This window comes from Manis pentadactyla, chromosome 10 (genome assembly GCF_030020395.1).
Source record: "Manis pentadactyla isolate mManPen7 chromosome 10, mManPen7.hap1, whole genome shotgun sequence".
Taxonomy (NCBI): Eukaryota; Metazoa; Chordata; class Mammalia; order Pholidota; family Manidae; genus Manis; species Manis pentadactyla.
In genome coordinates, this window is record NC_080028.1 from 75100838 (window position 1) to 75122873 (window position 22036).

General features: G+C 40.0%; 1 protein-coding gene across 2 annotated transcripts; it reads right to left on the reverse strand.

Moving 5' to 3' along the window:
• Positions 1–654: 654 nt before the first annotated feature.
• On the reverse strand, positions 655–21552 carry GDE1 (glycerophosphodiester phosphodiesterase 1). 2 transcript variants are annotated; one of them, XM_036917078.2, is made up of 6 exons: positions 21137–21552; positions 9276–9451; positions 7082–7187; positions 4602–4694; positions 2512–2723; positions 655–1299 (listed from the first exon to the last, which is right to left on the reverse strand). In XM_036917078.2, exons 1-6 carry the CDS (start codon positions 21395–21397, stop codon positions 1152–1154), a joined length of 996 nt encoding a protein of 331 aa, XP_036772973.1. In that variant the 5' UTR covers positions 21398–21552; the 3' UTR covers positions 655–1151. The 2 variants fall into 2 exon arrangements, with proteins under 2 accessions (XP_036772973.1, XP_036772975.1); XM_036917080.2 differs by having other exon boundaries at positions 9276–9447; positions 21137–21301.
• Positions 21553–22036: the final 484 nt, after the last annotated feature.

Sequence of the window (22036 nt, forward strand, 5' to 3'; positions counted from 1 at the left end):
AGCTTTCCAATTTTTAAAAAACAGCACTAGCTGGGAATTAAGGGCTCTACACTGTAAAGGCAGACAGGGCAGATGGTTTAGGAGCAGGGTCTCTGGAGTCAGACTAACTTGGTTTTGAATGCCAACTGCACTAGAGAATTTGAGACCTTAGGTAATGACTTTAAATCTGAGATGCCTCAGTTTCCTCACTGGCAAAAAGAATAACACCTAAGATTTTTGTGAAGGTTAAGATAATGCATGTTAAACCACTGAAATTCCAGACAAGTAAGAAATTTTAGTTACTATGAGATCAGGCTCTGCTATGTCATAAGCTGTGTCCCTTCTGAGGACTCTTCTCTTCCACAGATTTTAGTTTTCTTGTGAAATGAGGGTACAGCTAGATGTTCTTGGAAGTTTCTTCCAGTTATAAACGTCTGTGAGCACCTGTAGTGGTGTTGCTTGAAAGAGTGCAAGTCTTCCCCCTAGTGGTTTGTAGCTCTTACTTCAAGATACCATAAACCCTCAAACAGGCATCAAGACATCCCTACAGTTTCCATTGCTTCACATCGAAGCCTCACCAAGGCCTGTTGCCCTGTCTCTGGACTGCAGAGAGCAGCTTTCCTAAATGCCCATGTCTTAGGATACGATGCTTGGTACGCAGTTTTCCCTTACTGCTCCTTTTAATGATTTCATTAGTACGGTTACAAGTTTGACATCTACAGTACATTGATAACAGCTGAATACAAATATTTTAAATAATTACATAAGTGTGTCAAGTTTTAAAATACCAACTCTGAGTGATCATGCATTTCCCATGCGTTTGCATGTGCACCCCCAAACTGCACAACTCAATCTGTGCTCATCCTCCCTGGGTCTCCATGTATGCCTCAGCTCAGAGAGAGACCATCTGTGGTCTCTCTCTCATTAAAAGCTGTGAGGCCTTTTTGCAGACCCAGATTTTCAAGAGCAATAGTGTTGAACTCAGGCATTCCATGGAGCATGGTGGTAACACCAGGTTTTACTTTGGTTCAGATGAAAATGCAATGACGGACTACTGTTTGTGAGAGCCACCTGATCCCCTGGGGCTTGGGCTAGCACAAAGGGTATTTGGATCTCCCTGCATAAGGCCAGCAGGTAGTTTCTCTACCCATGTTTCATCCCTGGGGATAAGTCTAAAACTGAGATGCGCAGTCTTCCAACATGCTGTCGGTGATGTAACTGGAACCAAGGTGTGATTCGTAGTAACTTTTTTCATCAAAGGTATTAACAGTCCAAGCAACAACCTGAATGCCTTTAGCTGACCACTTCTTCACATAGTGCCTGGAGAAGGAGGAAAAGCCAATCCTGTTAGAATAATGACCAAGTGTCCCAGGAATCTGTAATGGTCACTAAGTATGGAATTCATGGAGTACTAATAGTGCTCAAAATGAACCTCTTCACTGGCCTCTGCGCTGCAATTAGAGGGACTGTTTCAGCACCCAGCATGAGCACCTCCTCCTCCATGTTGTTCCAGCTTACAACACTTCAGTGGCTCGCCAAGGGCTCGCCCACACACAACCCCAAAAAGTTGTACTGGAGGCAGTACCTAGCTTAGCCCCTCCTGTCTCTTCAGCCTCATCTCACACCCATTCCCCTTTCTTTTTTGTGCTGCAGAATACGGATTTCCTTGAAAGAACCAGGCTCCTTCCTGTCCCAACTTTGTGGGGTTTTCCCTGACTTGGCTCTCCTCCTCCCCCCACCCCAATTCCTACTCACCCTTCAGCTCTTAGTTTAGTTGTGACTTCCTTGGGGATATTTTCCCTGACTAGCCAAGTTACACAGTACATGTACACTGTCATCTCCTGCAGTTTCAGTTGTAATCTCATGTGGGATTTCTGATCAGCATCTGTATCTTCCACTTGACTATAAACTCCATGAGGGCAGGCAATGGCTGTTCCTTTACCACAGCATTTTCAGCTTAATACAGTACCTTGCAATATTTTAGGTATACACCAAGTACTTTTTGAGTGGGATGCGTGCCTGCCTGAAATAATATGAAACTTACAACTCTAATCAGCTGACACACACAGCTATAAAATTGCCAAAATAAGGATTCAGAGATGGCCAGCAGGTTAGGGAATAGAGTTTCCTGGAAGCGATGGAGCAAGCCTGACATGTACAGGGGAAGCGGGAGGAAGGATGGGAGGGGTGAGGTAGATGCCCACAGGATGTCTTCACCGTGGCTCTGCCCTGGAGTCTATGTCGGTTTTCAAAGGGAGCCATTCACAGTGACATGTGGTCTCTCTCTCATTACATTGTGGCAGGTGTATTTTTTCTTTAAAATGTACTAAAACCCGAGAATATTTTATCAACTTGTTCTGGAACCAGTGGAATATGCCCGATCTTTTCCAACCTACAAAGCCAGTGGTATCCCAACTTAAAGGCCCAGTGGGCTTTGCAAGTGGGCAGTCCAGGTTGTCCCCTGTTAATCCTTCCTGTCCAGGAACATCATTTAGGAACTGTCTGGAGAGGATAAAAAACCTTCCAACTTACGGGGATACAAAATCCTTTTGCATGAGGAAAGCTGAAACTCCACACAGGTACCACAGGATATTATGCATGCTCCAATCGAGCAAAATGTCCAGTACCACAAACACGGAGTGTTTCCAGAAAGTATCATAGCGCGGTTTCCCATCTCCTGTATGGCTAAGGCTCCAAGGTCTGTGAGTTAAAGCCGTTACTACGTTCTGATCTATTTGTCTCATCTGAAAAGGAATTTCGGAAAGTAAAATAATTATCTTAAATCCAATACCTCTTATTTGTTCTTTAGATTTAGCCAATGTACTGATTCTGAATGAGGTGGTCGTGGTTGGGACCTGGCCCCTCATGTCTACAAAGTAAGTAGACATAGGCCTTTTGAAAAAAATGATGTGAGGGATGTAAAGCATTTAATATACAATAAAATAAGAATACTTCACAATCCTGATAGTACTGCAATCCGATCTGTAATATGGGAAAGTTATAATCTTAGGGTCAAAATTTAATAATGTTATGATAAAAAACCTTCAATTGGATATTGATTGAAATTTTGGCCAGAGATAAATAATAAGAACTTATGAAGATGGAATCGAGGTCATCTCAAGGTAGGCTGTTTAGCTTTTTATCTTTTCTTGAGAAAATGGCTGAAAAAGAGTTGTGGGGGTGGGTAAGTGGGGTGAGAAGGAAATGAGAAGAGATAACAGAAGTGTGGGCAGGGGATGAGGAGAGAGCAAAGGAGAAACAAGGAGACTTGGATGGAATTCTTTCGGTCAGTGCTCTTTGCTTCTTTGGAGAATGGATCATACATTTAAAAAGCCTCTGTGGTCAAGTACGTTTGGGAAACACCGGTCCAAATGTCTGAAAGCCCTGTGACCCTGTTCATCTCAATAATAGTTTATATCTGGAGAGGTACCACCCTTACTGTGAAATTTTAAATGTATACTCTGTTGGTCACTGTTAAGAATGCTACAGAACCAACTCATTATTTTGGAAACTGGTTTAAAAGGAAAGATTAAGCATTTATTTGCCTATTGGGTAACTAAGTAGTAGACAAGAGTTTCCTTTTACAAAAGTATTTTAGTTAATACATGAAGAAGAAATGATAGGATTCAAATATTAACAAATTGCAACCCCTAGTAAAGTGATAAAACTGGCCATTGGCATCAAAGAGCAGCTGCTAACAATAAGAGCAAGAGTCAAGCGGACGTTATGTGCCTCTTGGTGGAAAAATACCCTCACCTATGAAATTATCTTGCCAAGAATAATTGAAACCTAATCTGATCAAGCCTTTAGCTTTCACTACCCTTTTATGGGAAATACACAGAGAAGAATGTGTTAAACTGTATCATGGCATAATTAGCAAAGTCCATACTTGGGTAAACTCTACAAAACAACCTGGCTTCTTCAGTGAATCCCGGGGGGGGGAAAGAGAACTTGCAGGTTTTAAGATTTAAAATTACAACATAGTCATTTGGGTCCTGATTCAAATTAATAATTTGTAAAAAAACAAACAAAAAGCCATTTATACTTATAAGATATATGAAAATCTATATACTGACTAGATATTTGATGATCTTAAGGACTTAATAACAGTTTAGATGGGATATGGTCTTGCGGCTATATTTAAAAAAAAGTTACTTCTTGAAGATACTTAACAATTTTTATGGATAAAATAATATGATGTCTGGGATTTGCTTCAAAAATTAACACTGGGGAGGATAAGTGGGCATATGGAGGAAACAAGCTGGATTGTGGTTAAAGGGGAGCTCACTGTACTATATACTTTTATGCATATTTTAAATTCTCCATAACAGGAGTTTTTTTTTAAAAGTATGTTCTCCTGTTACTTAGTGAGACATAGGGCTACATAATTCTTTTCCTTCTGAGCTTGTTTATAAAGTAATCTGAATGAAACTATAAACAACATAAAAGAAGGAACACAGCATTTTTAAATGAGATATGAGTATATTCTCTTGGTAAATAAAAGAGGTGTTTCTTAACTGATTCTTCAATTTAACAGACATCTATCTTATGCTTACTTGGCCATTGCTTTTATCACCACCAACTAATATAATATGATCTACAACAAAAACCCTGAATTTTACCTTATAGATAACTTCTGGCAAGAAAGAACAGACAATACTATTATTGTATAGTTGAGGAAACTCCATATATATTTTCTTTAGAGCATCAGTAGCCTGTAAAACAGAGATTCATATATTTAAAATCTATTAAAATGTAACAGTCCAAGCCAAAAACTACTATATATTAAGTACAAGCCTACTGAACAAGTCAGAAGTTTACTAATATATGGTGGTGTTGAAAGGAGATTCCATTATCCATTGCTATACATTTTAAACTCTCATCTGTAGCAGATAAAGAAGTTGGGTATTACTGCTTTATTATTTTGTTGAGGGGCTCACCCCTTTTGTCATATTTTTGACAAAAGTAAAGCAGACTATAGGCCAGTGGAGGCTGAAAGCAAAATTTAAAAATCTTTAGCCACTAGGAAAAGTCTTTTTATACCACACAGCTCTATCGCCCTGTGCCTTTCCTAGCTGAAGCATGAGCCACCAGCTGGGAACCACAAAGGGTAGATTTCTCAGTCCAGGGGACTGAGTTATCCATCACCAACAGGCAGAAGCAGAAGCAATGGGACAAGGGAGGAACTGAGAAGAACCGGAAGTCTCCCAACTCTCACCAGAAGTTTCTTTTTGTAGTAGTCTAGCTAATGAATGACAAAGGAATAACAGAATCCAAATACTGACATTTGTAATATCTAGTGAATTAACAGATTTGGCCACTGAGCATCAACAGCAGCCAACAACAGAGTTGACCAGACATTAGATGGAATGTAATGTCACTACATCATAATTCTTGAAATACCACTAATTTTTAGAAATCACATATAACCCATAACCAAATATAAGCAACAAAATGCATTCCAAACAAGAAAAAGAACACAGAAATCAGTCATGCTTCCCCTTAACTAATGTAATAGTGTCAGCTAGAGAGCCAAAGTTTTTTTTTTTGCTGTTTTAACTAACATATGTCCTATATGTAACTCTTTACCTAAATAATTATTTATTTAATTCTCACAACAATCCTGTGTGTTAGTTTCTTTCATTGCTCCCATTTTGCCCATGAGGACAGTGGAGCTTACCAAGGTGAACATTACACTGTAGTAAGTGACACAGCTTAATCATGGTCTGTTGGCTCCAAAGCCCACAACTTGGCTCCTGTGCTCTACTGTCTCCAATTCACTGCCAACTCCTGTACCTTTACCATACATTTTGGTGAGTTAGATCACTGTGTTCTACCCACTGTTACTCAAACCACCTGTAAGCAACCAACTGGAAAGATCAATTAGCTGGATGTTAAAAAAAATTCTTCTTCTTCTTCTTCTCCCCCTTATTCTAAGAATAAGCATGAAGGTCAGCATACTGTGGGCAAAATATAGCACCTATCAGGGTCCCCAAACATGGGCCACATCATCAACAAAACCCAAGGTGCTCATTAAAAACATGTTCCTTGACCTTACCACCCTAGTAATTTTCAGAATTTCATCTTTAAGGGCTATGGCCCAGGAATCTGTATTTTAATAGGTATTCCTGGTGATTCTGATGCAGGCCAAGTGGAGAATCTAGATGTATTCAACTATCAGTACCAGAATAATAAGTGGGCCAGAGCACCGTCCTCTTTCTTTGAAAATAGGAGTTTACTGTGCTGAAGTTAGAATATATACTATACTGAAGTTATTGTCAGGTTTAAATAATTGGTTTCAACTACATCCCAGGATTAATAAAAAAAAAAATTGACATAATCAGAATTTCCAACCAGTAGATGGCCATTACTGATTATAACTATTGCCAAGGGGAAAATACCCAAGTTGTCCAAATGCAGAAAAAAGTACTTGTACTTAAAAGCTAGTTATAAGAGAACAAATGTAATCTGAATCATATTTGCACATTGATTTCCATTGCAATAATATGTTTTTATGAGTAAAAGCATTATGTTTTAAAGTTTAAGCAAAATTTTATTTAGAGGTATCATACATAGTTGAAAAAGTTATAGTAATTTTCTGATAAAAGTGTAACTGTTCAAATCATAAGACAATGAAATTATACAGAAGGGACAGAAATCATATAGAAAGGATCAATCAGTGTAAAAGATAAACATCCTATTAGCCATCAGAAGCTTTAAATATAGGAGCTCTCTTTAAATTCAGTCTATAGTTGTCAATCCAAGACGCATAACTTATCAGCCAGCTGCAAATGACCTTGTATCTACCTCCTGAATTCCTTTGTATGAAGTTACTTGAGTGGTTTGTTTTAGAATTGCCTCTTCTTTAGTTTATTTAGTATCTTTTGTAAATGCTTTATGCATATAAGAAATCTGACTCTTCTATTTTGTGCTAGAATATCAGGAGTTGTTAAAAGGTTCCATCAAAGGTTAAAAACATTCCATAATTTACTTTTTCCTTAAAGATGTGGATTCCATTAAGCAAATAAATTATAATTTGTAAAAATAAGAATAAATTACAAAATATATAGTTAATTTTGGAAGTCTATGGTATAAACTGTACCATATTTGCATGGCCCTTGACATCAAAGAAGATGGTGAGTTTATGGGTTAGGCACTCTGCAACTGCTTCTCTCAGGGTAGGGATCTTTTCATCAGGAAAATCATTCCTGTAAGAGAGGGGAAAGGAATAATACATTGTTGGAAAAAGAGAAAGAGAAAAGTTTAGTGGAATTGACATTTGACAAATGTCTCCCAACCAAAAGGAAAAAGAGCATCCCCCACCTTCCTCCTTTCAACCATATCAAACGGCCGAGGATAATTTACTACATGTGCTTGAACGACATTACAGATATTCTTGATAAAAAACAGCAGCAACAAAAAAAATCATAGGAAATCACTGGGTTTATAATATTAGTAGCTCTAGTCACCAAAGGGCAGAGCATAAGCCACCTTTGAGAACTCAGAGATTTAATTATAAGATGGTAATTGCTCTAATAGAACCCCATGCAGGAAAAATTTCTAGGAATACAAAAATCTGTTAACTGCATTGTTGTGCATTTAAATGCAACTGTTTAAATTAAATAATTTTCTAATACATAGTTTTCTGACAAAAGGAAAATGCCTGACACATAAGAAATCAGCTAATCTTACCTAATGAAATTTCACCCTTCATGATTTAACTTATGCTTATTCAACTATATTATTCCAACTGTAAGATCTTGGTTTGAAAAAAAGAGAAAGATAACTTAAATAGTACAGGCAGTTCTGCCAGCCATTCTGCTCAATGCCTATTCCCTGGGAGAGAGATGAGGTATAATAATTTGTTAATTCTCTTGGCCAGTCTTAGTTTCCATGCCCCCCTCTCAGGATAAGCATCTCACCAAATTGAGGGGAATTCTAGGAAAAAAAACCCACCTATTTTTCTTACAACATGTTTCCTAAGCACAAGTCAGTTACTTTACTTGGTGTTTAGCATAGAAAACACAACCTGTTCCAGTTGTGAAACAAAGACTGGTTGTGTTAAAGACATTAAGATGGTACACTGACTCCAATATTATGTCTTCTTAAAAAATTGTAAGGGGATGCTGACCCTAAGCATTTTTTGCTTTAAGTGTTGACTCTGAAGTGTCACTGTAACATTACAGCCAGCCTTTCCCCTGCATACAGTAGAGCAATGAATACCTGATGCCAGTAAAAAGCAATTCCAGCAGCCTGGACTCAGATCTTTCAAGTGTTATCAATATTCCTTCTAAAGTAAAGTATTTTTTCCTTTGGTTGACTTCTAATTTCCTTCAGATCCTAGGAAAATAAAGTCTGAATTGTCTTTCAAGGAGGACTATTTAATTTAATCACTGGGTTGAATATTTCATACTCAAGGAATATTGATTGTTGTCTAGAGAACTGATCCAATATGATTAACAGTGAGCATGCAATTTTGAGTATTACAAAAAAGTCAAGAGGAAAGAGATTTAAATAACCACATTCCAAAGCATATTACTCAGTGGCGAGGTGTTTATAGTTGTTACTGGTGTCAAGTATGAGATCTGTGGTCACACGTTTCAGACCAAATTAAAGGTAAGACTCGATTGATGTGGACTGTTTATCCTCAAGGGGAACACCTTATAGGACTAGCTCTGATACATACAGTTGACCCTGAGTAATACAGGGTTAGGAGTGCTGACCTTTCTGTGCCATCAAAAATCCACACATAATTTCTGACTCCCCCAAAACTTAATAGCCTACTGTTGACCAGAAGGCTTACCAATAACATAAATAGTCGATTAACACATATTTTATAAGTATTATACACTGCATTCTTGCAATAAAGCAAGCTAGTGAAATGAAAATATTTTTTCAAACTGTTGCAAATCTCCAAAAAAATTTCCAGTATGTTCATTGGAAAAAGTCTGCATAAAGTGGACTTGCAGTCAAAACCCATGTTGTTTAAAGGGCAGCGGTAGTATAAATTATATGACAGTACAAAGTAATTGTCATGGTAGTGACTAGACAGAGATTCATCTTGAGAATAATCCTGAGGCCAAATTTGGCCTCAGTGGGAAAAGATGAAAAACATCCATGCCATATTTCTGTTGTTCCTGGCACCTGCTCATTACCTGGGAAACCTGTATACAATGCAAAACAAAACACAACAAAACAACTCTCTTGGAGCAGAAGATGTAATTAGGAAGTGCTGTGTCTTTCTGTGATCACCAACAAAGGTGAAAGGTACTTGAAGCTGACAATAAACCACTTACCTTAATCTGTGATTTGCTGCAGGATTAAGCCTTCTAATTTGTTCAAATGTCAAATCACACAGCCGACCAGTGCCATCAGTCGTCCTATCTACTGTGTTATCGTGCATTAAGACGGGAATCCCATCAGAAGTAAACTCAATGTCCAGTTCCACACCTGTTGCCCCATTCTTAGCTGCCTTAACAAAAACATCAACAATATCGATGTCAAGTGGCCACAGACAACATTTTGCAATTTCAACACTCAAGACTGACAGCAGGGCTGGCTAAGTAGGCAGCTGCTTTACCAATTCCTTTTCTTTCCTGTACCAAATAGCAACTGGCCCTGTTTGCATTTTTCATGGATGTTACCCTTACTTCAACTTTTATACTTATGGATTCCTCAAAAACTTCAGTTTCCCCACTCTCCCATTCACAGATGGGATGCTTCTGGAGCTTAAGTGTTCTCTGCTTTCTTTAACTACCTGGGACATTAGTGGCTTAAAATTACAAACACTTAGACAAATTCCACTGTTTATCTACATCCTGTTTGGTACAGTATCTTATTGACTAGCTGGATATTGCACTGCTCTGGTATAAACAAGATGAGTCAGTTTTTGGTTTAACTCCACTCTCTATAGGAGAAACACCAAGCCTGCTTTGAGAGCACACTATATTTTGTTTATGTGAGCAACATGGCTGTTGGCCAACAAGTTGGTAAGCTTGATAAGGTAAACTACAATTTATCTAAAAAGAGAACTCATCCATTAAAATTTCATGGGCCTCACTCCACTGAGATACACACTATTCAATGTTTGCTTCCTTGGCTTCTGTGTCACTAGAAAGATGCAATACGTTCATTATGATCAAGATTTTAAATTTAAAATTTTCAAAATTATGAAAACATACATAGTAGTATACAGCAAAAAAGACAACACATTATTTTGCCATATTTGTTGCAGTCTCTTGCTGCTGTAAAATGTAACAGCTAGCATTTATTGTGCCCTTTCTGTTTGTTAGGCATTAACTGCTTTACATGTATTAGCTCCTTTGATTCTCACCACCCTTTGGTAGGTGCTATTAATATGCTCATTTTCAGATGAGGAAACTGAGAGAGACTTAAGAACTTGCTCTGGGTTACACAAACTAGGATGCCGTAGAGGCTGCACTCCTAACTACGACTACTTTACTACTGACACTACAGATGAAGCTAAACCTCTCCCGGCTTCCTCTCCAGAGGTAACTGCCATCTTAAAGTCAATGTGCATCATTCCCATGTGATTCCCTTATAGCTCTTTATATATTTACGACGCCCTCAAGTACCTGTGAACAACACAGAGCACTGTACTAGTAGAGTAACATTCATAGTGCATAGTAACACAGTGCACAGTAAGCATTCAATAAATGTTAGCCATTGTTTTTAACTGTGTTCTTTTTAACACATTTAAAATTGTAATACAATCAAATTTATCAATCATGTCCTTTATGGGTTGGAGATTTTTCTACCTTAATTAAAGCCTTCCCTACCTCACTTACAAAGATACAACTATCTTTTCCTCTAAGCTTCAAAGTTGGATTTTCACGTATATGACTGAGGTTTCCCCCTCTAAAAATCCCAATTCCATCACTCACTGGCTGTGTCACCTAGTTAGTTACTATTGTCTAGTCTCAGTTTCATCATTTTTAAGATATTTCTCTAGTGACCCTTAGATTTGTTGTGAGGCTTTAGAAGTAATGCATGTAAATTACCAAGCTTGGTGCCTGGCTCAGAATTGGCACTCAATGTAAGCTATGATGACTAGAAAAACACTGTCTCAGTGCAAAAGTCATTACAGTAATGCTTACATCTATACTGTCAAAAGGTGTATTTTTTAAATAAGATTAAAAGGCATGTCTTTTCCTTAAAGACAGAATAATGCCCTGGTAAATCAACGTAGGTTATACATTTTATAACATAAAACAAGACCACATTTTCAGTATTCATAATGCATCTCTCACTGTAATACAAATGTTACCCTTATTTCTTGATGCCGGCACTATAATTAGGTTCAATTACATTTTTATTAAAGAGGGCCACCTTTATTTGGCTACACAAAAAGTACTTACGGTGAGACACTGTATTTTAGCAAGAATACTAGACCTAATGAGTTACTTTATTGTCTTTCCTGAGTAGTTAAAAAAGCCAAAAACAAAAGCTCAGGAAAAGGACCACATATTAGAGTTCTTGGACCACATCTTCTAATAACTGCCTTCAGCTTTCTTTATCAATACTTTTATGTTATTCTCTTTATAGAGGCAAAAAGATGTACCCCAGTTCTAATTCACATATGTGTACTAATCTTTTCATTTATTTAGAGAAATAAATTCTCAGTAAATAATATATATTTAGAAGCTGTATTATATTTTCTTCTAAACATACAAATTTCAAATGAACTAGTTTACATAAATACTGCATTTTTATTAAAATTTTATTTTATTTAAAATGTTTGAAACTATAATAATATTTTGGCAACAGAATCGTATAGTTTAGTGCAGTAGTAGAGATTAGATAAATGGTTTCCTTGGGGCAGAGGCAGTGGGAGTAACTTCAAAGAGCACAAAGAGCTTTCTGCGGTGATGGAAATGGACTGAGGTGGTGGGTAAGCTGTGTATACATGTGTCAGAAAAAAACTCATCAAACTGTACACTGAAAATGTGTCTTTTACTGCAAGTAAATTATGTTTTGATAAACTTGATTTAAAAAGGTGTGCTTTAACAAATTAATTGTATTTATGTGGCTTTTTAAATGTTCACTGAGAAGTTTCTTTTAAAATCCACCCCTATATCTTAACACACAGAAAGTTAAGTGTCAGTTGACAATGAAAACCATAGATTCCACTACCAGAACACAGAATAGCGCAGTTTTTTTGCAGAGATTTTCAACCTCACCAAGTTCAGAATCACATCTTTCTTTTCTACTTGTTTTTTTTAGCTTTCAGTACTATTCACATACCATGCAGTTCACCCATTTGAAGCATACGATTCAATGGTTACTACACTCACAAGGGTTGTATAACCACCAAGACAGTCAATTTTGGAATGTTTTCATCAGCCCAAAAAAGAAATCCTGTACCTATCAGCAGTCATTCTCCATTTCTCCCTCTAACCCTCCTGTACTTAGCAACTACTCATTTGCTCCTTTCTCTGCAGATTTGCATATTCTCAAAATTTTATTTAATACAATTTGTATAATATGCAGTCTTCTGTGACTAGCTTCTCGACTGAGCACAGTATTTTAAATGTGCATACATGTAACACGTTAGGACTCCATTCCCTTTTCTTGCTGAATAATATTCCACTGTGTGTATCTATCTTTTTTTTTTTTGGTATCATTAATCTACAATTACATGAGGAACATTATGTTTACTAGACTACCCCAATCACCAAGCGCCCCCCACAAACCCCATTACAGTCACTGTCCATCAGCATAGTAAGATGCTGCAGAATCACTACTTGTCTTCTCTGTGCTGCACAGCCCTCCCCGTGGTCCCCACCACGTTATACATACTGATCGTAAGGCCCCCTTTCTTTCCCACACCCCATCCCTCCCTTCCCACCCATCCTCCCCAGTCCCTTACCCTTTGGTAACTGTTAGTCTATTCTTCAGTTCTGTGAGTCTGCTGCTGTTTTGTTCCTTCAGTTTTTTCTTTGTTCTTATACTCCACATATGAGTGAAATCATTTGGTACTTGTCTTTCTCTGCCTGGCTTATTTCACTGAGCATAATAACTTCTAGCTCCATCCATGTTGTTGCAAATGGTGGGATCTGTTTTCTTCTTATGGCTGAATAATATTGCATTGTGTATATGTACCACCTCTTCTTTATCCATTCATCTACTGATGGACACTTAGGTTGCTTCCATTTCTTGGCTATTGTAAATACTGCTGCGATAAACATAGGGATGCATATGTCTTTTTCAAACTGGGCTGCTGCATTCTTAGGGTAAATTCCTAGAAGTGGAATTCCTGGGTCAAATGGTATTTCTATTTGAGCTTTTTGAGGAACCTCCATACTGCTTTCCACAATGGTTGAACTAGTTTACATTCCCACTAGCAGTGTAAGAGGGTACCCCCCCTTCTCCACAACCCGCCAACATTTGTTGTTGTTTGTCTTTTGGATGGTGGCTATCCTTACTGGAGTGAGGTGATATCTCATTGTGGTTTTAATTTGCATTTCTCTGAGGACTAGCGATGTGGAGCATCTTTTCATGTGTCTGTTGGCCATCTGAACTTCTACTTTGGAGCACAGTCTGTTCAGCTCCTCTGTCCATTTTTTAATTGGATTATTTGCTTTTTGTTTGTTGAGGTGTGTGAGCTCTTTATATATTTTGGATGTCAACCCTTTATCGGATCTGTCATTTATGAATATATTCTCCCATACTGTAGGATGCCTTTTTGTTCTATTGGTGGTGTCCTTTGCTGTACAGAAGCTTTTCAACTTGATATAGTCTGACTTGTTCATTTTTGCTTTTGTTTCCCTTGCCCGGGGAGATATGTTCATGAAGAGGTTGCTCATGTTTATGTCCAAGAGATTTTTGCCTATGTTTTTTTCTAAGAGTTTTATGGTTTCATGATTTACATCCAGGTCTTTGATCCATTTTGAATTTACTTTTGTGTATGGGGTTAGACAGTGATCCAGTTTCATTCTCTTACATGTAGCTGTCCAGTTTTGCCAACACCAGCTGTTGAAGAGGCTGTCATTTCCCCATTGTATGTCCATGGCTACTTTATTGTATATTAATTGACCATATATGTTTGGGTAGATATCTGGATTCTCTATCCTGTTCCACTGGTCTGTGGGTCTTTTCTTGTGCCAGTACCAAATTGTCAAGACAATTACTGTGGCTTTGTAGTAGAGCTTGAAGTTGGGAAGCGAGATCCCCCACACTTTATTCTTCCTTCTCAGGATTGCTTTGGCTATTGGGTCTTTTATAGTTCCATATGAATTTTAGAATTATTTGTTTCAGTTCGTTGAAGAATCCTGTTGGTAATTTGATAGTGATTGCAATTCTGATAATTTTGACTTTAGACTATTCATTTGGGCTTGTTCTTCCTTCTCTTAATAGGCCTGGATTGCTATATACTTTCCTCTTAGAACTGCCTTCACTGCATCCCACTGAAGTTGGGGCTTTGTGCTGTTATTGTCATTTGTCTCCATATATTGCTTGATCTCTATTTTAATTTGGTCACTGATTCTCTGATTATTTAGGAGCATGTTGTTAAGCCTCCATGTGTTTGTGAGCCTTTTTGTTTTCTTTGTACAATTAATTTCTAGTTTTATGCCTTTGTGGTCTGAGAAGTTGGTTGGTAGAATTTCAATCTTTTTGAATTTACTGAGGCTCTTTTTGTGGCCTAGTATGTGGTCTATTCTGGAGAATGTTCCATGTGCCCTTGAGAAGAATGTGTATCCTGCTGCTTTTGGATGTAGAGTTCTGTAGATGTCTGTTAGGTCCATCTCTTCTAGTGTGTTGTTCAGTGCCTCTGTGTCCTTACTTATTTTCTGTCTGGTGGATCTGTCCTTTGGAATGAGTGGTGTGTTGAAGTCTCCTAAAATGAATGCATTGCATTCTATTTCCTCCTTTAATTCTGTTAGTATTTGTTTCACATATGTTGGTGCTCCTGTATTGGGTGCATATATATTTATAATGGTTATACCCTCTTGTTGGACTGACCCCTTTATCATTATGTAGTTTCCTTCTTTATCTCTTACTTTCTTTGTTTTGAAGTCTATTTTGTCTGATACTAGTACTGCAATACCTGCTTTTTTCTCTTTGTTGTTTGCATGAAATATCTTATTCCATCCCTTGACTTTTAGTCTGTGCATGTCTTTGAGTTTGAGGTGAGTCTCTTCTAAGCAGCATATAGATGGGTCTTGGTTTTTTATCCATTCTATTACTCTGTCTTTTGATTGGTACATTCAGTCCATTTACATTTAGGGTGATTATTGAAAGATATGTACTTATTGCCACTGCAGGCTTTAGATTTGTGGTTACCAAAGGTTAAAGGGTAGCTTCTTTACTATCTAACTTAACTTGGTTATTAAGGTATTATAAACACAGTCTGATGATTTTTTATTTCTCTCCCTTCTTATTCCTCCTCCTCCATTATTTATATGTTAGGTGTTTTATTTTGTACTCTTTTATGTTTCCTTTGACTGCTTTTGTGAGTAGCTGATTTTATTTTTTGCCTTTAGTTAGTATTTGGTTTGTCTGCTTTCTTTGGTGTGGTTTTATTTTCTCTGGTAACATCTATTTAGCCTTAAGAGTGTTTCCATCTAGAGCAGTCCCTGTAAGATGCCCTGTAGAGGTGGTTTGTGGGAGGTAAATTCCCTCAACTTTTGCTTGTCTGGGAATTGTTTAATCCCTCCTTCATATTTAAATGATAATCATGCTGGATACAGTATTCTTGGTTCAAGGCCCTTCTGTTTCATTGCATTAAATATATCATGCCATTCTCTTCTGGCCTGTAAGGTTACTGTTGAGAAGTCTGATGATGGCCTGATGGGTTTTCCTTTGTAGGTGACCTTTTTTCTCTCTGTGGCTGCCTTTAATACTCTGTCCTTGTCCTTGATCTTTGCCATTTTAATTATTATATGTGTTGGTGTTGTCCTCCTTGGGTCCCTTGTGTTGGGAGATCTGTGGGCTTCCATGTTCTGAGAGACTATTTCCTCCCCCAGTCTGGGGAAGTTTTCAGCAATTATTTCTTCAAAGACACTTTCTATTCCTTTTTCTCTCTCTTCTTCTTCTTCTGGTACCGTATAATGTGAATATTGTTCTGTTTGGCTTGGTCACACAGTTCTCTTAATATTCTTTCATTCCTGGAGAGCCTTTTATCTGTCTGCCTCAGCTTCTCTGTGTTCCTGTTCTCTGATCTCTATTCCATTAATGGCCTCTTGCACGTCATCCACTCTGTTCTTAAGTCCTTCCAGAGATTGTTTTATTTCTGTATTCTCCCTCCTAACTTGATCCTTTAGCTCTTGCATATTTCTCTGCAGGTCCATCAGCATGGTTATGACCTTTGTTTTGAATTCTTTTTCAGGAAGACTGGTTAAATCTGTCTCTCCAGGCTCCCTCTTGGGGGTTGTCTGGGTAACTCTGGACTGGATCAAATTCTTCTGCCTTTTCATGGTGACAGAGGTAGTCGTAGGCAGTTGGCATGTGTCGGCTGACAAAATAATGTCCCTTCCTGTACCTTGCCCTTCTCCGCTGCCTGTGCCGGTTACCCACACATGGGGAGCAGCTTCTGGTTTTATTTCCTGAGCTGCTGCTGGCGGGGCAGCCATCGGGGCAGCCCAGTGCCCAGTGGGGAGAGGCAGGCACGCCAGGTGTGCTCTCCTGTGAGAACAGCGACCCTTTGCACCCTGTCTCAGCTTCCTCTGTCTGTGCTGGGCTGCCGTGCACTGGCAGGGCCTCTGAGTCTGGCCCGGGTGGCTGCGGAGGAGGCTCTGGGTGTCCACTGTGGGTGCCGCCGCTCTCCAGCTGCTCCCCTGCTTTGGTGGGGCTGCGCAGGACAGGGAATAGACGGGAGACTGTTTATTGCTGTGAGGGGCTTCAGAACTGCATTGTCTCCCATGGGGCTTGGGTGCCTAAAATTCCTCGGGATTCCCAGTTGCTGGGCTGAGTGTGCTGGGACAATTCTGTCCAGCTGTGGAGTCCCTGTCCCTTTAAGAGTTTCAAAAAGCACTTGCTTTTCTTTTGTCCCAGAGGTGCCGGCTACGGGGACCTGCTTGCAGGTTTTATTGTTCCGTTTGCCTAATATCCAGCACACCATGCACTGTGTGTCTGTGCTCTGGTGCAGATGACAAGGGCTGGGTATTTAGCAGTCCTGGGCTCCCACTCCCTCCCTGCTCCGACTCTTCTCCTCCCACTAGTGGGCTGGGGTGGGGAATGCACTCGGGTCCTGCCAGGCCGCGGCTTGTATCTTACCCCCTTCATGAGGCGCTGGGTTCTCGCAGATGTAGATGTAGCCTGACTGTTGTACTGTATCTTCTGGCCTCTCTTTTAGGAATAGTTGTATTTTTGTATTTTCAAAAATATATATGGTTTTGGGAGATTTCTGCTGCCCTACTCATGCCACTATCTTGGCTCCTCCGCATCTATATTTTATTTATCCATTCATCAGCTGGATATTTCTATTATGTCTATTATGAATAATACTATGAACATTCCTATACAAGATTTTGCATGATGCATGTTTTCAATGCTTTTAGATATAGAGCTAGGAGTGGAATTGCTGGATCATATGGTAAGTCCGTGTTTAGTCTTTTGAGGAACTGCCATCCTGTTTTCCCACCAGCAGTGTATGAAGGTTCCAATTCTTCCACATCTTTGCCAACACCTGTTACTGTCTGTCTTTTTGATTATAGCCATCTGAGAGGTTACGACATGGTATTTCTTTGTGGTTTTGGTTTGTATTTCCCTGATGGCTGATAATGCTGAATACCTTTTCTCATGGGCTTATCAGCTATTTATATATCACAATCCTTCCAACAAATATTTATCAAGTGCCTAATATGCATCAGGCACTGCTGTAAGCAGTGAGGAGAGAGTGGCAAGCAAGAAAGATGAGGATTTTACATTTCAGTGGGGAGAAACAGATTACAAATATGTTACATACAAATTATGATAGTGAAAAATGTTTTGAAAGAGAAAATAGAAGGTAATGTGGAAGTAAAGGAAGGGGGGGTCACTAGACAAGGCAGCCAGGGAAGGCCTCTCTAAAATTATGACATTTGAGCTAAGACCTTAAGTGATAACAGGAAGTCAACCATAGGAGGATGTGGGGGAAAGAATTTTTTAAGATGAAACAGGAAGTATAATAAAAAGGCCACAAGGTAGGAGGGAGCCTCAAAATGTTGACTGCCTCCCCAAATCTGGTTCCCTTTTCTTCCCTGCCGTAGAGACCTGTTCTTGCCCCATTGTTCAGCTTCCTCCCGTGCTCAGAGTAAGTGGACTATTGTCAATCAGTGTGTGTGTGTGGCTTCTGGGAAGACAAGTGGAAGAGGCTGGAGTCTTCTCTTGAGACTGGATGGTGTGTAATATTGTGATGTTTGGGGCCACAATGGCCACCTGGCAACTATAATCAAGGCTAGTAATTAAGCAGCTGATGGCAGAGCAGATAGATTAACAGAATCTGAATCCTCCATGATCACAAACTGAACAGTTGAATAAACCATCTTAAAAGTCTCCTCTCCCACCCATACCTCTTCTTGTGGGAGATAGTGAGTTGCCTTATTGTTTAAAATATGTGAAGTCAGAGTCTCTATTATATGAAGCCAAAATGCCACCCAGGGTGGCTGGAACACAGACTGCAGGGCTGTGAGAGAGGGACAAGATAGAAGGTGTTTAGATTGTATCTAATTCCAATAGAGAACCACTGGAGGGTTTCAAATAAAGGCAGGCAGGATATAATGTGCACTCTGGCCCCTGTGTGGAGAATGAACTGTGGGTATAATTCCATTCTTCTGTCACTGTTTATAACTGTGTACCTGTTTTTGAATACATTCATTTCATATCTCTCAAGTATTTCCTTCTATATTTATTTTATAATCTACCAGAAATTTTTTCACTACCAGAATGTCTTAACGGATATTTTATATAGCAAAATGTTTAAGAATATAAACTATGAGCTGCAAACATGCAAAGAGAGGAAGAACAAGACAAAAAACAAACTTTGGTGGAAAAAACTGATATATTTCTTTTGAAGTAAAGAGGGAGGACTTGACCTTGTCCTCTGTAGCCCGTATTCAGCAGCTTAAAAGTTCACTGATAATAACCTTACAGTCTAAAAAGATGAATTATTACATCTCATTTCCTCGTAAGATTAGGCATCAACTTGGCACAATGTTTACTTATCTTTATGAGGTCTATTAAAGACATGCTCAACCTAAACATACAAAACACGAATGGAATTTAGGTATAATTCTCTTGCAATACAATAGGATATGAAACGCTGTATGCATATTTCACATACATACTTCCTTACCTAATATGACATATCCAGTCAAACAAGTTCCTGCCCAAACCACCCAGTTATTGATAAATATTTATAAATACCTTCTGTGCTCAATTAATGTTGAGTTATACTTTAAAGGCAACTTACATAAAGGTAAATTGAAATGGAAGCCAATGACAATTATTCATTTTTTCCTATAGTGATTACATCTTTCTTTTCATGACAATTCCACTTCCTGTGTAGCTATGTTACTTGATCAGACCTCTGTGACTTTAAGTTTAGAATGTAAACTACATCCTTCAGCATCTTTAGATTTGTTTCTAAACAGAAAGCTAGAAAACCTGCTCAGTCTCTCTTCTATCACAAAAAGCCAAGGGGAGAAAAGTATGAGAGAAGTTTAATTTAACTTGGTTTATAAACACACACAGTCAGGCGCTGTCCTCTAAATTAAAAGCTGCCTTCCTGACGCCCTTCTTTTTCAGACTTTTTAACCTTTACACTGAGATGATTTTATAGAATAAAGCCATCCTTACATTCTTGACCTAAACAGCTTATATTTTTGTAGATGTCTTACCATGGGCCAACCACTTTATGTGGACTACTACCTCACTGAATCACAGCCTATTAGGTGAAGACCAATATTCCCATTTTATAGATAGGGAAACGGAGGTGAGGGCTGGAACTAGAGTGAAGAGGTGCCCTACCTAGGGTGCCTCGCTTGCCACACCGGTGTCACAGCTCTGACTGGGCCAAGAGAGCCGAAGTAACTTGCTCATTACACAATACTCTCTGTCCCTAGCTGGACAAAGAAACGACAGTCAGTCCACATTTTTATATCCTTAAACATATACTAATCTATGACAAAGAGCCTTGGGGCTTGGAATCAGGAGGCTGAATTCTAGAAGGAGCTGTGTGTGTTTTCTTACCATTCAGTGTTAATGTCTCAAATATGAGGGTCAGACATACTTCCACAGATGCAAAAGTGCCTAGACAACTGAAAAGCTGTCTTACTACGTAAGCTGTCATTGTTATGAAGTCAAAAGACTGCTAGAAGCTTGGAGGGATCAAGAGTCTTAGGAGAACTTTGAGAAAAGGAGAGGCAGAAATTGATTGATTCAGCTGCCAGGGTCATCTGGGTGTGAACATGTGTGTGTTTGGAGGGAACGGTGATAAGGCGATGACCTGGATTATTTGGAGAACAAGCAAAGACACCTCCTATGAATGTGGCCCATTTAGAATTAACTCAACCACTGACCAAGACTCTACTTGGCATGGCCACATTTCCTGCATTCACAAGCCTTCCTTCTGTTCCTTTAAGTCAGACCACATGCTGCCTGCTGTTACCTGAATATTCCAACATCATTCCCACCTCAGGATCTTTGCACTTCCTGTTCTCTTTTCCTGGAACACTTTCCCCCTAGATCCATGGCTGGCTCCTCATAACCCCAGTTGCAGTTGAAAAGCCACTTCTTTCTAGAGGATTTCTCAGACTATCTAAAATAGCACAAGCACAACTCCTCTCCCCCGTCATTCCCTATCCCATTACTCTATTTCTTCACTGCACTTTTCGCTCTCTTCAAGTATCCCATTTATTGTGTTTGCTTGCTTAAGGCCTGTCTCCCCAAGTCCAATGCAAGCTCTCTGAAAGGGACCTCTTCTGTGTTCATGACTGTATCCTCCGTGCCTGACACATAGCAAATAGGTATTCGCTGTCTTCTCTACCTGAAGTCGGGAGATTCTCCTCAGGGATTGAGGGCCACTTGCATGTATTCCTAGTGAACGGCTGGGGAATTGCGAAAGCTATCATGGCAAGCCTGGGGAACCTCCGTGAGGGCAAGCATTAAGTCCAAGCTCCCAGGAGGGGCCGAGGGACGTGACGCGTGGGAGGCTCACCTGCCGAATAGCCGCCAGAGTGTTCTCGGGGGCGTCGTGGCTGCCGCCGCGGTGGGCGATGGCGGAAACGCGGTCCCGGGGCTTGAGCACTTGCAGGGCCCTGCGAGAGGGCACAGGCTCAAAACTGAAGACACGCAGCAGGAGGTAGAGGCTGCCCGTGAAGAGGCAGGCATTGAAGGGGCTGCGCGTCACCAGCAGCTGCAGCAGCAGGAGGAACGAGAAGGGGCCCAGGAGGCCCCCCTGTTCCTCCCACAGCCACATGCCGGCGCCCGCACCGGCACGAACGGGAGGCCCGGACCCGCCGGGCTCCCCGGACAGCAAGGCGAGAAGCGAGGGCGAGAGCCCAAAGTACACGCCGAAGCCGGCACCCTTTATGGGGAACCAGCGCCGCACAATGGCGGCGGCGGCGGCCACAGCCGAAGCGGGAGCTATGGATCCAGCCAATCAGGGTCGGGGATCGCCAGAGCTCGGGGGGCGGGGCAGCTGCCATAGCAACGGAGGCGGGCCTAGGCCCCAGGCTCGTGTTCCAAGGTAGCTCTGGATTCTTCTGGGGTTGGGACTTCGACCTTGACTTTGATAGTAGAGAAAGGCAGGGATCCAAGAGCCGTCGTACAGTTGTAGGACTGGAAGGGATTTTAGTGACTCCTTTCTGCCCTCAAGGAAATTGCTCAGGGAGCCTTGAAGGGGCAGGACGCTTTGACTGTTTATTCAATTCAAGATGTGCAAGCACTAGTCCATGTGCTCAGGACGTGGCAATGAACTGGACAGACAGGGTCACTGCTCTCGTGCAGCTGCCACTCTTTTGGGGAGGAAACAGTAGTGTTAGAGAGTACAGCTAACATACAATACTTACCATGTTCCAGGTTCTGTGCTGCAACCGCTTTGTGCATTGTCTCATTT

What these genes read in the sequence shown, in the direction of transcription:
- GDE1 (XM_036917078.2), bottom strand. Translation starts at nt 21,397, where the DNA reads ATGTGGCTGTGGGAGGAACAGGGGGGCCTCCTGGGCCCCTTCTCGTTC. An exon ending in CTCTGGCGGCTATTCGGCAG is followed by an intron (nt 9,452 to 21,136) that starts GTGAGCCTCCCA and finishes GTTTTTGTTAAG; the next exon opens with GCAGCTAAGAATGGGGCAAC. An exon ending in CAAAAGGATTTTGTATCCCC is followed by an intron (nt 1,300 to 2,511) that starts GTAAGTTGGAAG and finishes CTCCTTCTCCAG; the next exon opens with GCACTATGTGAAGAAGTGGT.